The 22,684-nt window shown below is 43.7% G+C and overlaps 1 protein-coding gene across 1 annotated transcript in view; it reads left to right on the top strand.

The window, feature by feature from the left end:
- The window catches only part of LOC144762755 (uncharacterized), an 842,179-nt gene that overhangs the window by 42,568 nt on the left and 776,927 nt on the right, over positions 1-22,684 (top strand). Inside the window, exon 5 of the mRNA XM_078648006.1 lies at positions 8,730-8,929. Within this exon, the coding sequence (XP_078504132.1) occupies positions 8,730-8,929 (200 nt within the window). The remainder of the gene's footprint in view (positions 1-8,729; positions 8,930-22,684) is intronic.

The raw sequence follows: 22,684 nt of genomic DNA, 5'->3' as shown, positions 1-22,684 counted from the left end.
TCCGGCTTGTCTCCTCAGGCATCCTACCTCTCGTAGTTTGGTAGTTCCGGCTGCTTCAGTCTCACAGAATATGGATTCTATACCTAAGGTTCCATCGGATAGAGATGCTAAGAGACAAGATTCGTGTGGCAAACATATTTTTCCTCAACTAGTTCTGATTTAAGGTCCACGGACACGTCTTGTGTTCTTGGGTGTTTTTCTCATGCTTTGTGGAATTCCTTGCAGACTATGTTGCCAACACTTCTGAATGACTGTGGACTAATTTTGAACAGCTGATTTGGGATGGACAACAGGCAGCTAAGCTGATTATTAGATGCAGCATGGATACTACTGTTTCAGTAGGACAGTCCATGGCATCCTCTGTGGCACTACAGTGCAGTGCCTGGCTACAGGACCACAGATTCTCCAGAAGCTGTCCAGGCTGCTTTGGTCGATATACCCTTTGATGGCACCCATCTTTTTGGTGCCCAGGCTGACTCGGCTTTGCAGCGTTTCCATGAAAGATGATCTGAAACAAATTCCTAATTTCTCTTTTTCTAATTATATTCCTCTTTGATTTTTTTCCCTATACTAGGGTTGCATGGGGGATATTAATCTTTAGTTTCTGACATGGTTGGCCATGTTATGGCAGTGTCATAGTGGTATAAGCTCCGCCTGTTGATGACATCCAATGTGGTGTTCCTGCGGTAGCAGGCATTGTTGCTTTAATACTTTCTGTGACAGATTATGTAGTACAAGGATACCAATTGCATATATTTCTCTTCCCATTGTCCTCTGATTAGGGCTGCATGCTTAAGAGGTCATTTGCTTGTGATGTTTGTTCCACTTAGGAAGCTTACCAATGTCACATGTTTCTTTTGAAGCAGGTCCATATACTGGTATACATGAGGGACCTTTTATACTGAGTGTATGTTTGTCCTTTGCAATCACTCTGGAACCTCATTGGTCCTTCATTGGATGCAGTCTTTTTTAGTAGTTATTGGGGGAGAGCACTTTTCTTTGAATCAAGGTTCATGAGTTGCTTTTCAGTTACGTGATTTTTAACAAAGATTAAGCTGCTCTATGAGGGGGAAATGCAGACTTTACAAGGTTGTGCGTTCCTTGCCTACGCATGTAGTTTTGTTCCCTTGATATGTGTTTCTCTCTCTAGGAGGCATTACAATGGCTTGTTCAAGGTCTCTATCGTGCATTCTTCAGAATGTTTATGTTGCAAATGGTTATCCTGCGTTTCTGGAGGCTATATCGTTACCCTACTTCCATTCTGGGAACGTGGTTGTTCCGTGAACACTGCTTAGAATGCAGTGTCAGGATGTTTTAACCCTAGGGGGTTAGCTTCTACTGTTGTGTCCCTCATTTTCTGAGAGGATTTCTTCCTTTCTTAAAGAGAATGTTCCCTTCTATGGTCTTCTCTTCTTTAGAAACATCCTGAGTTTTTCCTTTCCATATCCTTTTATATGCTTGGTGTACTTACACTTTTCCTGTCGGGAAATTGAATGTCCTCTATCTTCTTGGGGACCTTTTCTTCCATTAATCAGCATATATATATACCTTGCAATTGAGTAGAGTATTCAAACTCTCATGATACTTTTAAGCAGTTGGCATTATCTTAATGCTAAGTCACGCAGGGTGATCTTCTGTTTCTTTTATTTATTTTATTATTATTTATTCAAAGTTTTGTATAGCGCGAACAAGATCCTTACAGATATCAGAGCGCTTCACAAAGACAGGGTGGGGGCAGTAGGAATGAACAGAGAAAATGGTAGCAATATAATAGTCATTAACATGGTAGGATAATAATAACATACATAAAACATGTCAGTATACAATCAGGTAAACAAGTAATATCAAAAGGCACAAGTCATTGTTCCCACTACAGAGGTGTTCAAGTACACCATGGGTGTGTGGATGGCTTATATCAATGTTTTAGTGTAGAGAGAACTGAGTGGGGGCATCGGGAGAGTGAGTCAGTAAACCAACGTGTATCATATATTGGTCGGTAGTAAGAGAATAGCGTGGTGGTGTTCCCATCACGCAGAAATATAGTGCCAAAGGACCAGGTGAACAGTGGTGCAAAGCAATGCAGAGTCTCTGATCCAGCACCTATAAGGTTCAGGAGATCTTGGCCATAAGGATGGTTTTCACTTCTTTCTTGAAGAGTGCAGTGGAGGAGATAAGCCTGGTTTCAGGAGGGAGCGCATTCCAGATCCTGGGTGCCATTCCTGAGAAGGAGCGCTTGTATGTTTTCTCTTTCCGGAATCTACGAGGTTTCAGGAGTAGATTTTTTGTACTTCTATTGGATCTTGAGCCTCCTGATATAGACAACTTTTGACCGAGGTAGTTGGGCGCATTGTGGTGCAAGGCAGCGTGTGTCATAACTGCAATTTTTAGCTGTATTCTGGCTTCAAAGGGCATCCATTTTAGAGACTTTAAGTCTGGGGATATATGCGAATGTTTTCTTGAGCCAGTAATGAGTCTCGCTGCAGCGTTCAGGGAGGCTCTTAAGGGTGCTGTTGTGGATAGCGGGAGTTTGCTTCTTTTTCAATTCTTTGTGGTATGTTATCATGGACTCGTTTTCAGTTCAACTTTATCTATATAGATATATGGAATACACACAGGTGTAACGTGGCTGTGTTGTACATATTTAGGTATAATTCTGCTGTATACAATAAGTCAGGATATGTATTAGGTAATGTCTGTTTTATCTATGTCTGTATGTCATACCTTATAGATATATATATATGTATATATATATATATTCACTTAAAAAACCATAGGTTTCAGGCCTTATATAGTTAGGAATTAGCATTTAAAAAAACATTGAAATTGTTCCTATATAGTTAGTTGTACTAACTATATTTCGTGCACCCGCAATCCACTGCTGATGATGTCACATATTACATCATTCATGACATGGTCAGTGACATCACTGATGACATCACTGATGACATCTCAAATGACATCACTGATGACATACTGATGACATCATCCAGTGACTGTGTGTTTCTGTAAAGTTTAAATATGTTTTACATATTGAAGAATGAATGGATGTATAAGTGTCTGGATGAAGGATTTAGTAGGTGCGTGACTGACTGTATGAGTGAGTGATTAAATGTGTCTTACTAAATGCATGGGTTAGTGACTAAACTGTCTGAATGTGTGCATCAGTATGTCTGTTGTTGTGTAAGCTGCTGCATGTGTTGATCAGTAGCTATATGAGTGGCTATATGGGTTATTGATTGGTTGCCCAAGTATTTGAATGGGAGACAGAGTGTGTGTGTGGGTGGCTGGGAGGTGTGTGACCCTGTGCATAGATGTGTGAGCAGTTGATTCACTAGGTGTATGAGTTCAAGTGTGCATGTAGAAACAGCTATATGGGCGGTTGACTGTGTGCATGGGTGTGTTGGTGAGTGAATGGATATCTCAGTGCTACATGTCCAAGTAAGTACATATGTAAAACACAGTGCATGTGAGAGTTGGCATATATAAATGACTATACATGAGAGCCAGTGAATGTGCGAGTGGCTGTATGGATCATTGTGTACTTGTATCAGTGATTGTATAAGAGAGTAAGTATGTGTTTGTATATGTTTGAATAAGTAAGGTGTTGTGTGTATGACTGTATAGTTGAGGAAATGGAAGTGTGATTGATTCTTTGCATGACTGACTAGGTGTGTGAGTAACTCCATGGATGAGTGGCAGTGTGTGAGTGTCTGTATAGGTGTATGAGTGCATATGATAGTGTTGTATTGATGAGTGACTGTATGTATGAGTGATTCTATGGGTGAATGAGGGAATGTGTGTGTAGACCTAGGAATCAGTGAGTGCGTATGTAGTAACTGGTATTGGTGTGTCAATGATTTCAAGAATGGTAGTCTGTATTTAACACGGGTGTATCAAAGGTTATATTAGAGTGTGAGGAGGTGCATCGTATTATCACATGAATGATATCATCAGTGATGTGATCAGTGATGTCAAATGAGATGTCATCAGTGATGTCATCAGTGATGTCATTTGAGATGTCATCAGTGATGTCATCAGTGATGTCACTGACCATGTCATGAATGATGTAATATGTGACATCATCAGCAGTGGATTGCGGGTGCGCGAAATATAGTTAGTACAACTAACTATATAGGAGCAATTTCAATGGTTTTTTAAATGCTAATTCCTAACTATATAAGGCCTGAAACCTATGTTTTTTTAAGTGAATTTGCAAGGTTTTTTAAATGCTAATTCCTAACTATATAAGGCCTGAAACCTATGGTTTTTTAAGTGAATTTGCAAGGTTTTTTAAATGCTAATTCCTAACTATATAAGGCCTGAAACCTATGTTTTTTTCAGTGAATTTGCAAGGTTTTTTAAATGCTAATTCCTAACTATATCAGGCGTGAAACCTACTTTTTTTTTCAATAAATTTGAAAGGTTTTGTAAATGCTAATTCTATTAGCGGATAACGTTTATATATGTTATTATCCTTCTGGGACCACCTGAGCAGCCATCTTGTTTCTCAGGAGAAGTGAGGCACAAGAGAGCACAAAACAAGAGTGGAAAACGCAAAAAGGGGGCAGGGTAGAGACCCCCTGACCCCATAGCCCTTCTCAGGGGGTCCCAGAATGACCACCAAGTGCAATTATTTTTTAAATCGCACGGTACGCGTATCGTACGCGTACGGTGCGCGCACCCCGCAATTTTTTCGAATTTTTGGGTTTTTTTTGCCCTTGGGGGTCCTTTTGGGACCCCCTGAGAAGGGCTAGAGGTTTGGGGGGTCTCTACCCTGCCCCCTTTTTGTGTTTTCCACTCTTGTTTTGGGCTCTCTTGTGCCTCAGTTCTCCTGAAAAACAAGATGGTGGCCAACACTTCCTGGTTTGGACAGTTTAGAATGTTGACAGTCGACTGCCAGCCAATCAGAAACTCGCTCGCGCACGTAAGGGTACCCGCACGTACGGTACGTGTACCGTACGCTTACGGTGCGCGTACGGTGAGCTCATATAGATATATAATTTGCTCAAATTCAATTTTCTCAACAACTACTGGAGGAATTTTCACCAAATATAGAAAAGGCACTACTGCATACCTGTCCCTACCATTTTGCCTAGTTTGGTGTAATTCCGTTTAGCCGTTCAGGCTGTAGCCGTGTCTAAAGGTCCCATAGAAAATGCCATTTGAAAAATTTCAAATTCCGTTTTCTCAAGAACTACTCAAGCGATTCTCACCAAACATAGCAAAGGCGCATCTGCATACCAGGCCCTACCATTTTGCCAAGTTTGGTGTAATTCCATTCAGCCGTTCGGGCTGTAGCCGTGTCTAAAGGTCCCTATGGAAATTAACATTGGGAAAACACGTTTTGCAACCCCCCCTTTCGGCCCCTGCTTGACGAATCCCCCCAAAACTTTCAGGGAAGGAGCAGAGCGGAGCTGGCCAAAATTATGGAAACTTACACGCAGATTCCTCAATCAGCGCCAAAGTTATTCCCAATAGAATGTTGAGCGCATATAGATATATAATTTGCTCAAATTCAATTTTCTCAACAACTACTGGAGGGATTTTCACCAAGTATAGAAAAGGCACTACTGCATACCTGTCCCTACCATTTTGCCAAGTTTGGTGTAATTCCGTTCAGCCATTCAGGCTGTAGCCGTGTCCTAAAGGTCCCATAGAAAATGCCATTTTAAAAATTTCAAATTCAATTTTCTCAAAAACGACTGGAGGGATTTACACCAAACATACAAAAGGCACTGCTGCATACCAGTCCCTACCATTTTGCCAAATCTGGTGTAATTCCGTTCAGCCGTTCGAGCTGTAGCCGTGTCAGAATGTCCCTATGGAAATTAACATGGGGAAAACTCGTTTTGGGACCCCCCTTTTTTCCTGGCCCCCGCTTGACGAATCCCCCCAAAACTTTCAGGGAAGGAGCGGAGCGAGGCATATTTAATGAAAATTACAAAAAGATCCCACAATCGGCGCCAAAGTTATCCCCAATGGAAGGTTCGGAATTTCCTATGGTAACTAGGTCCTAACTATATATACCTACTGGCGACCGCCATTAGGTAATATATATATATGTGTGTGTGTGCATGTATATATATATATATATATATATATATATATATATCTGTGCGTGTATGTATATATGTATATATATGTAATATGGGTATGGATCTATATATGTACGTTGAGTATGGGCTATATAGGTTTGGGCATCTTTTGATTATTATTTATGGCAGATTCAAATCTGAATTATTGCCATCTTCCCGTCTCTACAGGTTCTGAGTGTTTTGTGATCCTTGTAGAGGTCACTTTATCTTATGATGTTTTCTTCAAGGACAGACTTTGAATTACTTCAGTCCTTATACTTAGTTTGGTCCAACCACAAGGTAAATTAATTTATTCATTTGCGCTCTAATGTTGATATGTTCTGGGAGCTCTTTTACTGGATTACTTCCAATACCTCCTTGCTGGTGAACTGTAGTTTACACAGCATTCGTTATTGCCTTTAGCCTTTCTGTTCCATAGGCTCATTTCATTTCACCCTTTAGGGATCATTTACTACTGTCCTCAGTTGACTGTTGGCTTCTGACACAGTGTTATTGCACTGCCCTTGGGGGATCGTTTTTTCCATGGCTTTAGAGTTGTTTCGTGATTACATTGCCTGTGGTCCATGCCACGGTTTTTATAAGGAATAAGGAGCCCATGTACTTTTTCATCTAATTATTACGTATGTTTGGTCTATTGTTAATTTCGACTGGCTTGTTCTCTCTGAAACTTTTTGTAGAATTAGTTCACTGACCCACCTTCTGGCTGGTATATCTATGGTATTTAATTCAAAAGTTACAGAATTTGCTGCTAGATGTCTCTATCAGATGAACAAGTTACTTACCTTCAGTAACGCATTATCTGGTAGAGACATAGTCTAGCTGCAGATTCCTTGACGCCCTATCCATCCTTCCCGCTCTGCAAATGACATGTAGTGAAAAAGTTACACCCTTATCCAGCACTTGTTTTATACACCAGTGATCACTGTTTCAAGTAGTTGCGTGACTCAACGAACCATTTGTTCTTACCTCATAGATCTTGACTTGATATTACCATTAATATCCATTTTCTAGTTATTGTTTCAAAGGTACATTGTACTGTTTTTGGCACACTGTTTCCACAGCCAGTTTATATAGTGGCTCCGTGTTCTGGCGAGGAAAGATTCACAGATGAAGCTGACGTCCGCCCGTCGGAGGGGATTTTTATGACTTCCACTGACATCAAAACCAGAGCCGACGTCATTAACAGTCGTACGACATTGTTCCCCAGCGTGCAGAGGTACTGCTGAAAAATTGCCTGGGGAGAATTCAAAAGTTAAAGAATCTGTGACTAGACTATGTCTCTACCAGATAATGCATTACCGAAGGTAAATAACTTGTTCAACAACGCACCTCAATGTAATTATATATGCATGCATTTTTACATACCATAGAATAAAAGAGAGGGGTCCAACTAAGCCAAAGGGGTAAGACACCAACTGTAGACACTATATTCAAATAAAATGATCCCTTTGGGCTCTTTTTTTTTAAAACATACACCACAATCACACTACTTCCACTCATAAATGTTTCACCAGCACCAATTAGAAACCTAGAGCGCAATATAGAAAACTCATGTAATTTTATTAGCTGTATATCAAAAATTATACACCTTGAACAAAGGAAAAAATATATTATGTATACATTAAATGTGATACATTAGTTCTATGCATTTGAAGTATCCCTAAAGTGCAGCAGGTTGTGGGTTTGGGGTTTTGACAAAACTTTGTAGTTCTCCCTTTTTCGCAAATGAATTGTTTTTAATATGTGTTTTTAATATTGTGCATTGAGTAGAAACTGAAAGAATATATATCTTTTTGAATAAAAGGTGTATAATTTTTGATATACAGCTAATAAAATTACATGAGTTTTCTATATTGCGCTCTAGGGGCCTCATTTATGAGGCTGTGCGTCACTTTTACGCCGCCGGTGCGTTACTTTTTGTGACGCACCAGTGGCATAAAAAATGCACCTTGTTGCGCCATTTTTACAAAGTGACGCATCTACCTAGATGCGTCACTTTGTAAACCCCTGCTCCACATTATACCTGCGCCAGGTATAATGTATGCAAGGGGGGCGTATTGACGCAAGAAAGGGTCCTGAAAGTGACACAGTTAAATCTATGAGATTTCACTGCGCCACTTCTAGGACGCAAATGCGTTAATATCTTACACCTACCTCATGGCAGGCGTAAAACTGACGCAGGCCCTTTCACATGGGGCTTGCCCCATGTGAAAGGACACATTGCTGGAGTTGCGTCACTTTTGTGACACACATCAGCAATGCGTCACTTTTGCGCTTACAGATACGTCAGAAATACTGACGTATCTGTAACTCCTTGCGACATGATGCGTCATATTATAAATATGACGCATCAATCATGTCTCAAAGAGTGCGCACTGAGAAGTGACGCATCGCTGCTTTCACCCAGCGATGCGTCATTTCTCATAAATGAGGCCCCTGGTTTCTAATTGGTGCTGGTGAAAAATGTATGAGTGGGAGTAGTGTGATTGTGGCGTATGTTTTCATAAAAAAGAGCCCAAAGGGATCATTTTATTTGACTATAGTGCATTTTTACATATATATAGTTACCTGGCAAAAGCCAAGACCTGAATAAAAAAAAAAATATTATTTGATTAAAGGTTTGTTAAATTACAGGAAAAGGATGCCATCGTGGGATACTTTGAATTACCTGACTGGTTTAAAAGACAGTTCAGCCAGAACAAGGAAGATCAAGAAGATCAAGTACAAGAACAATCCACTGCTAAAGAACAAGAACATCCTTTGTTAAATAACAAAAAGAACCGACTTGAGAATAGAAAACATTTGACCCCAGAATTTAACCAGACGGACGTAAGGTATGTTTTCAACTACTTATGTCACAGATATTTCAGCATTTATCAATGGGGTAATGGCGCCATGATTTTCCTGAATTATACAGGCCATCATGTAGAGTTTGACGGACGGGATAGTTGTTCCCAGGCAAACCTATTACCCTTTCTCAACAAAACTCTCAAAGGTTCAGACAAGTCTGCAAATCCTCTGACAAACTTCGAATAATATTCAACCAGCCCTAAAAAGGACAAGAGTTGATCCTTATCTTTAGGTGCTGGGGCTTGTCTATTGGCATCCAAAAAAGTGAAGCACCCTGTCCTCCAAACTCTCGATTCCCTCCGGTCTATTTAAAGTTTGGGAGACTACCATGTTTTTCACAGTAGAGTCAAAATTCACTCTGGTGGTGGAAGACTTTGACCAACACCCCAACGGATATCCGGCTGTAGTGTTGACCACCCGCTCTCTTGAAAGCGGATGTTCCAATGTATATTTTTTCCTGTTTGTGGCTGCTAGGGAAAGCATGGCTGTCCTGAAAATGTAATAGGAAAAACACCCCTTCCTAATACAGAATGGGTATGTTTTTGCAATTCCAAATTACGATTTAATTGGAATTCATACATACCAAAATGTATTTTACCGGTCGCAAACGGCCCGAATCTGTGAGTCGGATCATTCGCAACAGGTAAAATGCATGATACATGTGGCCCTAAATGCCTTACAAAGACGGCCATACATACAAAGGTGTTTTGAATTCAAGGGGAAGTGAAGAGTTGTTGTTCAAATACATCATTTAACATTAGGGACGAGTAAACATAACATTAGAAAACATTTGAAATTAGGTGCCCACAAATGAAGAAGTACTGCCGAGCATACAGGGAACATTGTTTGCGAACCTGGTACTTGCAGTCTTTCATCATAGTTTTCGCACACCTGTGGTGTACTGTAATATAACTGGACCGTACGTTCGTGTTTGTAGCATTCTTGTGTTTTTCGTTCTTCACACTGAATGCATTGATATTGAATGCATTGATATTGTGAATGTGTTTTTATTGGAAAATAATGTTAATTTACTTGTGTAAGTGGGCAGTACTGTGGCACAAATTTAAATTACTTGGCCTGAACCTGATACCATTTTAAAGTTGGTAAAGAAAATGTGCTTTTAAAATTGCATGAACAAGTTTCCTAAGTCCATGTTTTAGTTCTGTGTTTCTCCTTTTCATAAAATACATGAAATTAGATGTTTTTTTGTGGTGTCATTTTCTTGTACTCACTATAACATTTATTTACTTACGTGCTTAAGGAGGATGCCACAGCAGGATGTTCTTTTATGTTGCAACATTCAAGGCCTTTTGCCTAGGCCTGTTCAATGCTTTATTTACTCCATGAAAGAAGTACGATTAAATGTTGCAAAACTATTTCCTTCTCTTTATGTATGCATAACTCCTCTGGGAGAGAAGTTGGCCAAACGGCTATATCGGTCGACCTCGAATCTATGGAACTGGTTTCGAGTCTTGGCAATGACACTGAACATCCTGTGATTCTGGGCAAATCACTCAATCGCCCCGTGCCTAACAAAAAAATAATGTATCCTCATGTAATGCAATTGGTGCTATGTAAAGTGCTCTGATACCCTAATTTGGATCAAGTTAGCGCTATATAAAACTCAATGCAATTAAAATAGGCTTCCCCAAATGTTACTTATTTTATGTATTGTTTTTTTACAGGAAGTCATTTATTGTTGTAAATTTTCTTAATTTCACTCCATGTGGAGTGTGGGATTTTTCACTGCCTGAAACCACCTATAATATGTGCTTTTTCTGGGAGAGTTGCCCGAACTTTTCCTTGATTTTGAATTGACCAGTTTGTTATTTGATTTTTATTTAAGACTTTCTGGTTGTTTTTTCGCAGACAGACTCAAAGTTGCACCTTTCCTTGCACTTCAAACTGATCTGTCTCCACATTAGATTGTCTGCTGATTTTATATTTTGACCTTTTGGCTCTTTCTTCAGAGGCAGATTCATTCGGGCCTTCTTGCTGATATATATATTTAGATGCTCCCTTGACTTGTGAACGGAGTAGATTCATACTAACTCTTTGAATTGTGCTCCTGTTCTAGCAGGTGCGTTCGTAGATCATCCATATGTCTCCCCCACTCGTGTAGGGCGTATTCCAGTTTAGGTGACTTTGGAATGAGCTCCATGCCCCTAGCCAGGTACTGACCATAGATCTCTGTTCGGGCTCCCACTTGACTCGTCTTGCTAAATTTGCCCTGTTGAAGTGCCCACCTGGTTGATTTTGTCCACAAGTTGTACTGTGAGACCAAGAGTACACTTCCGTGGATTGTGATCACTTTCTGGTCTGACTGCTATATCAAAGTGACCCAGACGGGCAGCCAAACCCTTCGATAAGAAAGTGTAATCAATGATCGATATATCTTTTCAGGTTGGGGGGAATACCCGCTCCTTGTTTTTATCCTCAGACTTGGTCTGTGCTGATACTAGATTGTGGAGCTTCAAAAAATCATTTATAGCAGATCCTGCTCTTGACCAGGAGGCTTCAGCGATGAATTCCCCCAGACCCCTGATGTTAAAATCTCCACTGATTATAAATTCATGACAGTGATGGCCCAAAAGGAGTTCTTCAGGGCTTTCGAGGAGGTTGCTTACCAACTCTGTCATTGCTTTACTTGGAGTTTTGAGGTAGATGTTGACCAAAATCAAGCCCATATGGTTGCATTTGATTTTCAGACCCTGAATTTGGGTGGCTTGGACTGCCCTGCATTTGCTATCCAGTAGCGTGGCTTCTAATTTAGAGGCATGCTTAATGAAGATTGACTGACCCCCTAATGAGTGTCCAAAAAGGCTGTCCTTGAGCCGAGTCTGAGAGCAGCAGGTAGTAGGGCAACAAATAGAAAAGCAGGCCTTCCAGATCAGCAATCCTTTAAGCAGCATCGGGGTTCTTCTGGCAGAGCTTCAGTTACAAGTCGAGAAGTGTCTGATTTTAGGGAGTCAGACACCCAGTACTTACACCGAAAAGTGCCTTTGATGTGGGAGTGACTTCAAAGCAGCTGTCTCAAGTGCACAGATATCCCTTTAAACCCAGTCCTGTCTACCAGGCTATCTGTGGGGGGTAATCAGTCCTTTTTGTGGGGAGCAGACATAGCCTAGTCAAGTGAAGTGTTAGCCACTCTTTCCATCATGCCCAGGCAAGGCCATCAGAATGCAGGTGTGTGTAGCTGGGTACTCAGACACACCTATCCTTCCTGTTGTGGCTGTCTAGAGAGAATGCACAAGGTGTAGCTGTCACCCACATCAGGCATGTATTGGAGACAGACTGCCAGGCACACAGAGCAGCAAGTGCAGAGAAATGTCCACTTTCTAAAAACAGTAATGTTAAATCCAACTTCACTAGTAAGGAGGGTTCATCATTACCATTGCAAAGATATGAAACATGAAAAGCTACTCCTCTCCAATCAGGAATTATAGCTCAAAAGTGTATTAAGGAATTCCCAGTGCTAGCCAATGAGAGGGATAGGCCTCATAGTAGTGAAAAACCAAATTGGTTGTCACTACCAGGACATGTAAAGTTTGAACACACATGTCCTACCTTTTACACACATGGCACCCTGCTGTTAGGGTTAGTTAGGGTCTACCTTAGGGGTGACATATGCAAGGGGAGTTTGAGGCTTGGCAAGTAGTTTTCAAAGCTAAGTCGAAGTGGCAGGAAACTGAACACACAGACACTGCAATGGCAGGCCTGAGACAGGTTTGCTAGGGTACTTACGTGGGTGGCACAATCAATCCTAGAGGCTCGCTAGTAGCATTTGATTTACAGGTCCTGGGTATATATTATACCACATTACAAGGGACTTACTAGTAAATCAAATATGGCAATCAGGTATACACCAATGTCACCATCTATAGGGGAGAAGCATGTGCACTTTAGCACTGGTAAGCAGTGATAAAGTGCTCAGAGTCCTTGGCCAACAAAAAGAATCAGCAAAAACAGGAGGTAAAAGGCAAGAATTCTGAGGGAAGACCACCCCAAGGATGGCAGCTCTAACAGGGAGTACAAATTATACCATTCAGTGTGTCTCTTGACATGGTTACTAAGAACCTGAAACATTGAAACAAGATGTGTGACTAGTTCTAATTGACCAAATATTCTCTTGTGACGTCACAAATCTCTTAACACCCGATGACACACAGAGTCGATCCTTTATGTCTCATTAACTCCTAAGACGTTTTTAATTTGCTGCTGGATGGGCAAAGTGGAAACATCAGAAACAAAACAAGCCACTGACATCCTTCTTCAGTTTCAATTCCTGCAGGTGCTTCACTGATCCTGAGACCAGGCCTAGTGTTATTCCCAGTTCAACTGGTCTCCTGTCTTATCTTTAATTTAAACTGTCTATGTTTGTCAGATCAGATTCATGCTTTGAATGGTGGATATGGTGCCTGTGGTCTGTCTTTCTGAGTACTATCTATGCTTTTATTCCGTGAATCTTCCATGAGCTCATAGCAACATCACTAAATAAAATCATGGATGGAGTGTTTTCAAACACTCATCCCCAGTCACAGATCTTGGTTTAATCCATCATTATTTTGCTTGCCACGTCACTCCAGTTTAAACCCAGCCACATGCATATCAGTCTTGACCCTTCTCTCCAGCTAGCCTGGCTGATGAGGAGTGATACCCCAAAACCGGCCCCAGGATGGTTAATTCCGTTCCAGAGAGGACTTGGCCTAGCAGTTCGGGCTGGACTGTTCCCATGAGGAGCAGGGTCAAAATCCGATTTGCATATGGCTGGGTCCAAACTAGGGTGGCTTAGTGAGCAGAAGAACGATGAAGGATTCAAACCAGATCTGTGACTGAGGTTGAGTGTCTTCAAAGTTTCAGGACTCCGTCCATCATCTTATTGTGTTTACAACCTTCCAGGAGCTGCCAGTGCTCCAAAGTGTCTGTTACATTAGAGGCCTGAGCGGACTGTCCAATGGTCATAGTAGAAAATTGATTAAGGAGGAGGATTAAGAGCACAGTGTTAGTGCTCTCAATCTAATCATCCTATTTGGCTGCATAAGCATCAGTCTTATCTAGCATTTTCTGCGGTAACTGAAATGAATGCTACTACAAGCAATACCAGAAGATAATGGCTTACCACCTCAGTTAAGATGCCTCTTGAAGAAGTCAAAGGTCCTTAACAAATATGAAGAGCAACTGTCTCTGTTTAACCCACGGGGCTGCAGCCCAAGGGAGCTTTCTTTCCTGACATGACAAAGGCAGGCTTCCTTTCCACCCAATTGTGCACTATGTAAATAAGTGACAGACACAGCGCACCACATGCATTCCAGGGTAAACAGACTCTAATGTAATTGTCATTCAGTGAACAGCTACGGGAAGGCAGTGGGATAATTTCAATTTTCAGGTGGTATCCTTTATTTTACAGTCTGTTAGAAATTGGGTTGTTGGTTTACTGTTGCAAGAGTAAATCCAAATCCATGCTCTTTGGTAACTATCTAAAGAAAAATCTCATCAAGTGGAGCTTGTGCACTTTGACCTGGACTGCGTGCAAAGCTGCAACTACCTGGGTGCCTGGCTAAGCGAGACTGGACTCCCTTCAATCCATCTGCACAAGCTGCGGCTGAAAGGAAAGATGGCCACACCCTCCCTCTGTAAGCTGCATGCCACGCTAGACAGCCCAACAACTATGGCTATCTGAAGGGTAATGCGGGCCAAACTGCAACCATCACTTAACTATGCACAACAGCCTTTTCGCAGCAAACAAGAAAATATATTACCTGCCGAGATCCACAAAAAACCCCTTGATCCATCTTGAGTTCAACTTCACACAACAAAAATTAGAAGAATTGGCTACCTTAGTAAAATTCCATCACCTGGCAACCATGGCCCCAGCTAACTCTAAGAAGTCTGTCATAAAAACCCTTTGTTCAAAACCAAACAATCCCTGGTCTGTTAAACTCTCAGCATCAAAGGAGCAACTGCTGCTAGACATTAAGAACAGGTACCCGAGTATAATTGACTATGCTACCATCAAACAAACTATAAAAAGCAGCTCTTATTGCCAGGGACTTTCATAAACTCTGCTCCTACCACAAATTTTACAGACAACCAAGCACCACCTTACGCAGGCAGTGGGGATCTAAGCATTATATCAGAACTTAGCTACAAGATTACACCAGCTTCCCATAAAAGATCTATATCTAACCTGGAAAGCACTTACACATATTACTGCATGTCGAAAATGCAACTAAAGAAGGGAGTCTCTGGCACATATACTCCTATGCTGCCCGGCTCTGGAGCAAGCCCGCCAAATCTACCTCAGGCCCATACTTCTTTCCCTGGGCACATGTACTGCAAAGGATGCCATCTGCCAGCTTTACACCTTGGATACAGTGAAAAACATGGACAATTCCGGCAAATTCATCTACCAAGCACGTTCACTCCTGAATGAAAAAATGCCACACAGAGGGAATGTTTAACGGTTTTATGTCCTCCACCACAACAAAACTCCACTCCGCAAAGATTACTTTTCCCGGGGACTCAAACAATGAACTATGGTGATATTTTATATGTCAACCATATAGTCAGCACCAGCTGGCTACACACACTCTTGCTACTTTGATTTTAAAGTCTGACCACGTTTTAATTTACGACATATGTTTTTAATTTTACATTGTAATGATTTTAAGTAATCACACAATAAACTTATTCATTCATTGTTGGTTTACTGAGGTGTGAGCCCTGGTCAAGCACCAACCACAATCTTAGTCCAGGTAAGGCACTAGCAAACCCCAAATTAACCTGTGCTCACCCTCTGGTAGCTTGAAACAGAGCAGTCAGACTTAGTTTGTAGGCAATGTGTAAAATATTTGTGAAACATACTAGCTTTAGAAAAATAAATTGTATTTTGATAAATACAAGAAAGTTAAAAATGACAAGCTTCCTATCAGGGAAACTGGAGATATTAAGTTTAAAGTTTTAGGATAAAATAGCACCAAAAAGCGGAAAGCACCAACAAGGGATATTTGGTCGCGCCGAACCGGGACAGAGTCACAAGTTCAGACCAACCTTGCCGAAGTGCAGGCCAGCTACAGGGACCAAGTTAGGCCTACTAAACAAAGTACCTTAAGTCGTAGTTGTGGAGCATTGCGTGGATTCAAAGCAAAGAAGCATTTCACAGTTGAAGCGATGCATCAATTCCGTGAAGGAGCGAGGCTGCCTTGTGAGGTCCTGTTGCGTTCTTGTCGAGGATCCTGTTGACGGAACTTGCAATGCGAAGTGTGGGGGTTGAGGGTGCAGCGCGCAGCCAATATGATACGTTTGTTCTAATGAGCTGTGAGGCTGCGATGCGGAGGCCAGCATCATTGTGGAGCTGCCATCGACAAGAGATGCAAGGGCCTGGATCAGAGATGCGAACCTCAGTTCAGAACAATGCAAGGGCAATGCAACCTTCTGTGCCAGGTCCAGTCCACAAAACAGCAGCGATCTGTTGGTTCGGCTCGAAGATGCACTGCTCAGTCAAGAAGATGCATTGGTTTGGCTGGAGGATGAGCCGCTCAGCAGAGGAGGTGCATCAGTTCTGGTGGTAAGCACCTTATGCCCACTTCCAAGGTTCCAGGATTTTGGGCGTAAAAAGTTGGCAGGGTAGACACACAGATGGTAGAGTCCAGGTACAGATCCAAGTTTGTTGGAAGCCTGTTATGTCCCTGAGGCTTCAGATCAGCAGACCAACCACGTGGCCCTTGTAGTAACTCTGGGTTCAAGTGGTGCAGGTCCAACCTTCTCACCCAGGCAAGGAGGGCAGCAGGCAGTAGGTCAACACAGCAGGGCAGCAGTTCTACCAGAGCAGCAATCCATCAGAGCTGCAGTCCAGCAGAGTGGCAGTCCAGCAGACTGGCAGTCCTTTCAGCAGCACAGCAGTCCTTCTTCCTGCCAGAGTATCAACACGTCCAAAAGTGTACTGAACTGGTGATGCCTGAGTTCCAGTACTTAAACTCAGTAGTGCCTTTGAAGTGGGGGAGACTTCATAGATAAGCCTTCGAAGTGGAAGTGCACAGATTTCCTGCCCTGCCCTTAGGCAGTGCTTTGTGTGGGGTCAGGACACAGCCCATTCAGGTGTAAGTGAGGCTGGGTCCAGATCCTCCCTCCCATTCTGTCAGGATAGCCCACTCAGTCAAACCTAAGTTCTTATTGTGTGTGACTGTCTAGGTGGAATGCACAAAGCCCAACTACACCCAGACAGGTGACCAGAGACTAGCTGCAGGAACCAAAAGGCTAAGGCAAGAAAATGCGAGCTTTGTAAAAGTGACATTTACAGAATTATAATTTAAGATCTGACTTCACCACAAATTGGTATTTTAAATTAGGATGCCAGAGACACCATATATGAACCAGTTATATCTTCCCATTTGGAAATTATCTTATAAAATGTAATAAGGTAACCCCAAGGTTATTCCTTGGGAGATATAGGCCTTGCAGTTGTGAAAAACTAAATTTAGTTTTTCACTACCGGACATGTAAAATTTTAAAAAGTACATGCCCTGCGTTTGAAATACATTACACCCTGCCCTCTTGGTTGTCCAGGGCCTACCCTATTGGTGACTTTTATGTATTATACAGGAAGGTCTGGGCCTGGAAAGAGGTTTAACTTGCCAGATCGACATCCACACACCAGCTCTGAAAGGGCAGACAGATGTCACTCAACAATTCTATTCTCTAGAAGCAGTTGCTTGAAATCAGTACGAGGTCTTTTTTGGATTCCTAGGACACTTGACATTGGAATCTAGGGCCTGTGCACACCTTCAGGGTCAGTCCAATCTGTGTTCTTGTGACTTTTATGTCCATATCAGGATGGGAAGAAAACATTTTGACATTTCATCAGACCAATTGTGAGCTATGAGACTGTCGGCTGCCCCAGGTCTGGTTCTAGATCCTGTTCACAAGGTGAGTTCAGGGGGTGGGCTTCATCTTCAAAGTCCTCCTCCTACGAAACGTTTAGTAGGTTCCAAAGAAGGAACCCTTTTTCACTGCGGTGCCGCTTCCACCCATGAGGCAGGTTGCGTGGTGGGTGAGTCTGGTCCACTGACTCCAGACTCAATCCCACTTCTGGAGGATAATAGCCCAGCATTGAACCCAGCTCAATATAGTTCATTGCCACACACGCTTCTGGAATTCCCGACCCTTGCACCAACCTGTCTCCGGTGGCGGCATTCATGCACGTCTTATTTGCTAAGTTCTCCTCTGGCTCTCCATGGGGCCCCTTCAGGCCTCAATCAGCGTACAAGACTTTAAACCCTGCCTTCCGGTGGCAGCTGCCTCCCTGGTGCCGATCAACCCCATTGGTAGACTTCATACTGTTCCAGACAGACAGCTCTTATCTTTCCCTAAAAGCCTTGCCATGTGCTCTGACATCCGCGCAAGCTTTGATGCCAAACTATGTGCCAACTTTGGATCTACTTTCTTGGTCTTGCAGGACTGAGACCTTTTTGACCAAGGACATGGCAATGGCCAACACATTGGCTGAATGACCCTGTAAGTCACTATCTAGGACCCAGCGCCTTGCTCACCTGGATAAATGTCATTGGTCTCCATATGACTTCATCTGATTACTCTACCATGTTTTTCATGATAAATAAGTAATTGGCAAGGTAAGCAGCCTTTACCCAACTTCATGTTCTGCTGATGGTCTTGATTCAGGCCTCTGAGACATCTAGGCTCTCTAGGGGTTGCCCATGAATGTTCACTGGGTCTTTCTTCAGGGGACATTCTTCTTTTAATGCAGCCTTATGCAAGGCAAGGAGAAGTACTGGGATTCCCTTCGCCAATTGACATCAAAACGAATCTGTTGCTGGAAATACTCCAATCCCTCTCACCATATTGGAAACTTGCTGCTTTTCAATGAGGCTCTTTTCGATTCAGTTATGGACATTTTGAAAAAGTTGACTTCTGCTCCAAATATCAACTTCGTGGTTTCCCAATGGCATTTAGCCCAGACGATCCAAAATGTTTGTGCTACCACCCTTCACCGTGGGGCCTAGTTATAGGCATCTGCATGATCTAAGCTTAACTAAGCTTAGCTCTAATTCTCTTTTCCCCACTTCACCTGATAATAATTGAAACAGATCAAAAGGATGGAGGAAAAGTGGTTTTATTTGGGAGCCTATCTCTTTGTTCCAGCAATGCAGCATGCCTTATTTCTTGCTGGGCCTCTGCCTTTTAGTTGATTGGCACAGATGGTTACTTCACATTTGCTATACCATGTCAATGGCCACATTGCTAAGGTGGATCATTGTGGATTTGGAGCCACCAGGCAGCTTCTTAGATGCAGTCTTGACACTGTGGTTTGGGTGGCGAGGTCTGTGGATTCCTTAGTTAGCCAACATAGGCCTGCTGGGCGGTGTTCTGCTGGTCTCCCAGGCGATGTTTTGAAAACCTGTTGGATGTGCTATTTGACAGTTCAGACATCCGTTGCCTAACCATTTGATGCAGGCTTGAGAAAACGTGAAGAAGCACACAATTGTACTCGTCCTGGGTCTAAGTTCCTTCAACTCATCACCCCAGCTACAGTACAGGTAGCCCAAGGCCTGCAGTCAAGGATGACTGTTCATGTTTTATAGTCAACTTTATTACCTATTAGTTGCTGTTCTGCAGCTTACTCTGTCTACGACTCCTAGTGTCTGGGTGTTCATTTTGTTAATTATTGGCAGTACATAACTTACTGCTAGTCAAAGGTTCACATGAACTACCTCAGTCTTTACCATGACCCTTCTTTGAGGCATCGCTATGGTACTTCATCCTGTGTGAGGTCTGAAAAACTCAGGGTATAATATTGGGTATAGGTAGTGATGTTTAGATGCAAGGAGAAGTGGACTTGCATTCACTGATTCTAAAAGCCATAGCACAGGGTACTGTGTCCAGAATATCGATGGCTGGCTATCTGTCTTTTGTCGTATCACTGAATGCAAGGGCTGATGGTTTTAGCCTACCTTTTAAAGCCAAACATGAGTCATGACGCCATTCGGGGGAGGGGGGGCAATTAAATGTTCAACCTGTAGGGGGCTCATTTGGTGAGCTGCTTTTAGTCCTTTAGGAAATGCTAATCATCAGGTGTACTATGTCCAACCATTTTCTCACCTGGGATTTATAGGACGCATATCTTGAGGTGAACGTCATTCCTGCGGTTCCTTGCACTCTGTGAAGGTATCATCAGGGACAGGTAAAGGTACTTTTGATCTGACTGAATTGTCCACGGAGTGTGTAGGACACAAACTGGCTATGTCCTCTCTGCATCTTTCTCTCCCATTGCTGCTCATGTTACCTATCCTCTCATTATAGGAGTGGCAGGGTCCTCACTGAATCTTCAGAGTGAGTCTATGCCTTCAGGTTTGACAATTGTTTAACAGAAGAAATCTAAAGGGGTGCCAGCCCTTTAAAAATCACGTTTTAGTTAAGTTGATTATTGTTGTATTGTATACAATATAGCACATGCAAATCAATTAAATTCATGTAAACCAATTAAATACAAGATCGTGGTTGTAGTACAAATTCTTCTGCGTTGGTTTAGATTTGCTATTGTATAACTAGAGTTCATCAGTGCATACATGGATCAAAGGGGCTTTTTCAAGGCTCAGAAGCATAAAAACAATTTGAATACTGTACAGCAGCTCAGTAATCCATCAAGGAATGAATAAATGTAACATGTCTGCATCCAGACCGCACTATGGACGACTGTTTGTATGCCAGATACTACACCCTAACAAGGTTACTTTTACTAACAAGACTCAGTCCTGGACGGATTACTGAGCCGCTGTACACCATTCCAATAGTCTTTTCACTTCTGAGAGTTGAAAAAGCCCCAGGCCTGGGAGCCCACAAGGGGCGAAACGTGTTGGCTGATATCTGATGCATAAAGCACTACAAAGGGTCTCAATTCGGGGTGCACAGAAATCATAATTAACAACTATTTGGATGAATGCTCTTCTGGAATTACCTATTGTAATGACCTAGAGTCAGCGCTCTAGTGTTCAGCATGTGACCACACTCTAAACACCTACCCACCACAGGCGTCATCGGTCAGATGACCCTGCTCAAAAAGAGGGCTGAGCACACGTGCTCAGGGCCTGTTCACCCAGTACCCCACTGTGTCCGTGTCACCTCATTTACTCAACATGCGGGCCTAGGGCCCTTAAACCATTACACTGGCAACGAGGCGGAAGCTGTGCCACGCCTGCCACAGCTGCTAATCATCGTGGGGAAAAAGGGAGGGAGCTGCCTGCCTCGAGGGCACCCCCCCCCCTGTGACCAGCGCCGGCTACCGAGAGGCCTGCAGGGCGTGTGCCGAGCCCTGGGCCTGCCTAAAGATAAGACTGTGACCGGGAGCCTACCCCGCACCTTATGAGCCCAGCGTGAGCCCCCCCTGCGTGGGGTGAAAAGCGAGCCGAGCGGAGCCCACCCACATCGGCTGCCACCGAGCCGGAACTGGATGCCCCCACGAATGTAATCATCCACACGGAGCCCACCCGCCGGCCGAACTTGAGAGGCCACAGATGAGGAAATGAACAAGAAGCCACCCTAGTTAATTGGGGAACATCAGGTGCCCACCCTGAACCCGTAGTGCCTGCCACTGACCGCACCTCCCCCAGCGACCAAGCGCAGGACGCGCCGCACTGCCGGGGAGCAGGGAAGCCTTAAGAAAACCGAGCGGGTGCCCACCCTGCGTCGGAAGAGCGGCTGACCGCCGCAGCCAGCGAAGGAGCCAGCGGGAGCTCACCCCGCGGCAACAGTGAGGCCGCTGCGTGCCCAGATCGCAGCTCCGACCCCCACCCCGCGCAGCGTGCGACTGTGTGAGGCTGCCGGGGTGAAAAGGAACCAGACGGGAGACAGCAGCGGACCCGACCCGCCATGATTGCGGAAATGAGGAAGGAACCACGGGCGGCCTACGGCCGTGCGGAGCGGCACTGACAAACCCCTCCGTGCAGCGTGTGAACTGGGAAGAGCTGCCGCAGTGGGGGGGACGGCAGAGAAAAGAGGCAGCGAGGCGGCCCACCTCGCAATCCGGAGCCCAAAGTGTAACTGCCCCATCGAGCCAGGAATCCCCAGCACCCGCTCAAGCCACAGTGCAGTGCTGGAAAGAGCAAGGAGAGTCTGGCTAGCGGTCAGCGGGAACAGCGCCAGCAAAACCCCCCCTGGACAGCCAGAGGCGCGAAAAGGACTGCCGGCGACACCACAGTGAGGGGCACAAGTGATTAAAGCGGAGCCCACCCACAGCTGTGAAAACACGAGCCCCACACACAACCTGACCCGCGAGAGTGTCTGCTGCCAAAGGCCGAGTGCATCTCACAACAGAAACCGTATGCAGCTGAGACAGAAGCCATTCAAGTAGAATGAAAAGAGCCCCCCCCACTCACTAAATGAACTTTGTGCTCGCACAGCCCAGGGGAAGTTGAAGTAGTAGAAATAGACTCACCGTAGAGCAGAGCGAATCCTGCAGCGAGGCGACCGTCTGAGGATGTGCCCGCCCATGGCATGGTGAGTGTGGGACCCTTGGGAGTCAGGGGACAGACCTGCATGAGCCCGGCGCATGACCGACTCACTAGTGGAAGCACACGAAGCCTGCAGCGGGGGAGAAGCCACCGAGGATACAGATCATCAAGGGAAAAGCATCACTGCCACCTGGTGGCCACTCTTGGCACTGCAGCAAGGTGAAAGAGAAACAAGCCTGCAACAAGCCAAGGGAATACCAGCAGCAACTGCACAGG

The sequence above is a fragment of the Lissotriton helveticus genome, chromosome 6 (genome assembly GCF_964261635.1).
Source record: "Lissotriton helveticus chromosome 6, aLisHel1.1, whole genome shotgun sequence".
NCBI lineage: Eukaryota > Metazoa > Chordata > Amphibia > Caudata > Salamandridae > Lissotriton > Lissotriton helveticus.
The sequence above is the reverse complement of the archived record's forward strand: the minus strand, read 5'-3'. Positions and strand labels throughout refer to the sequence as shown.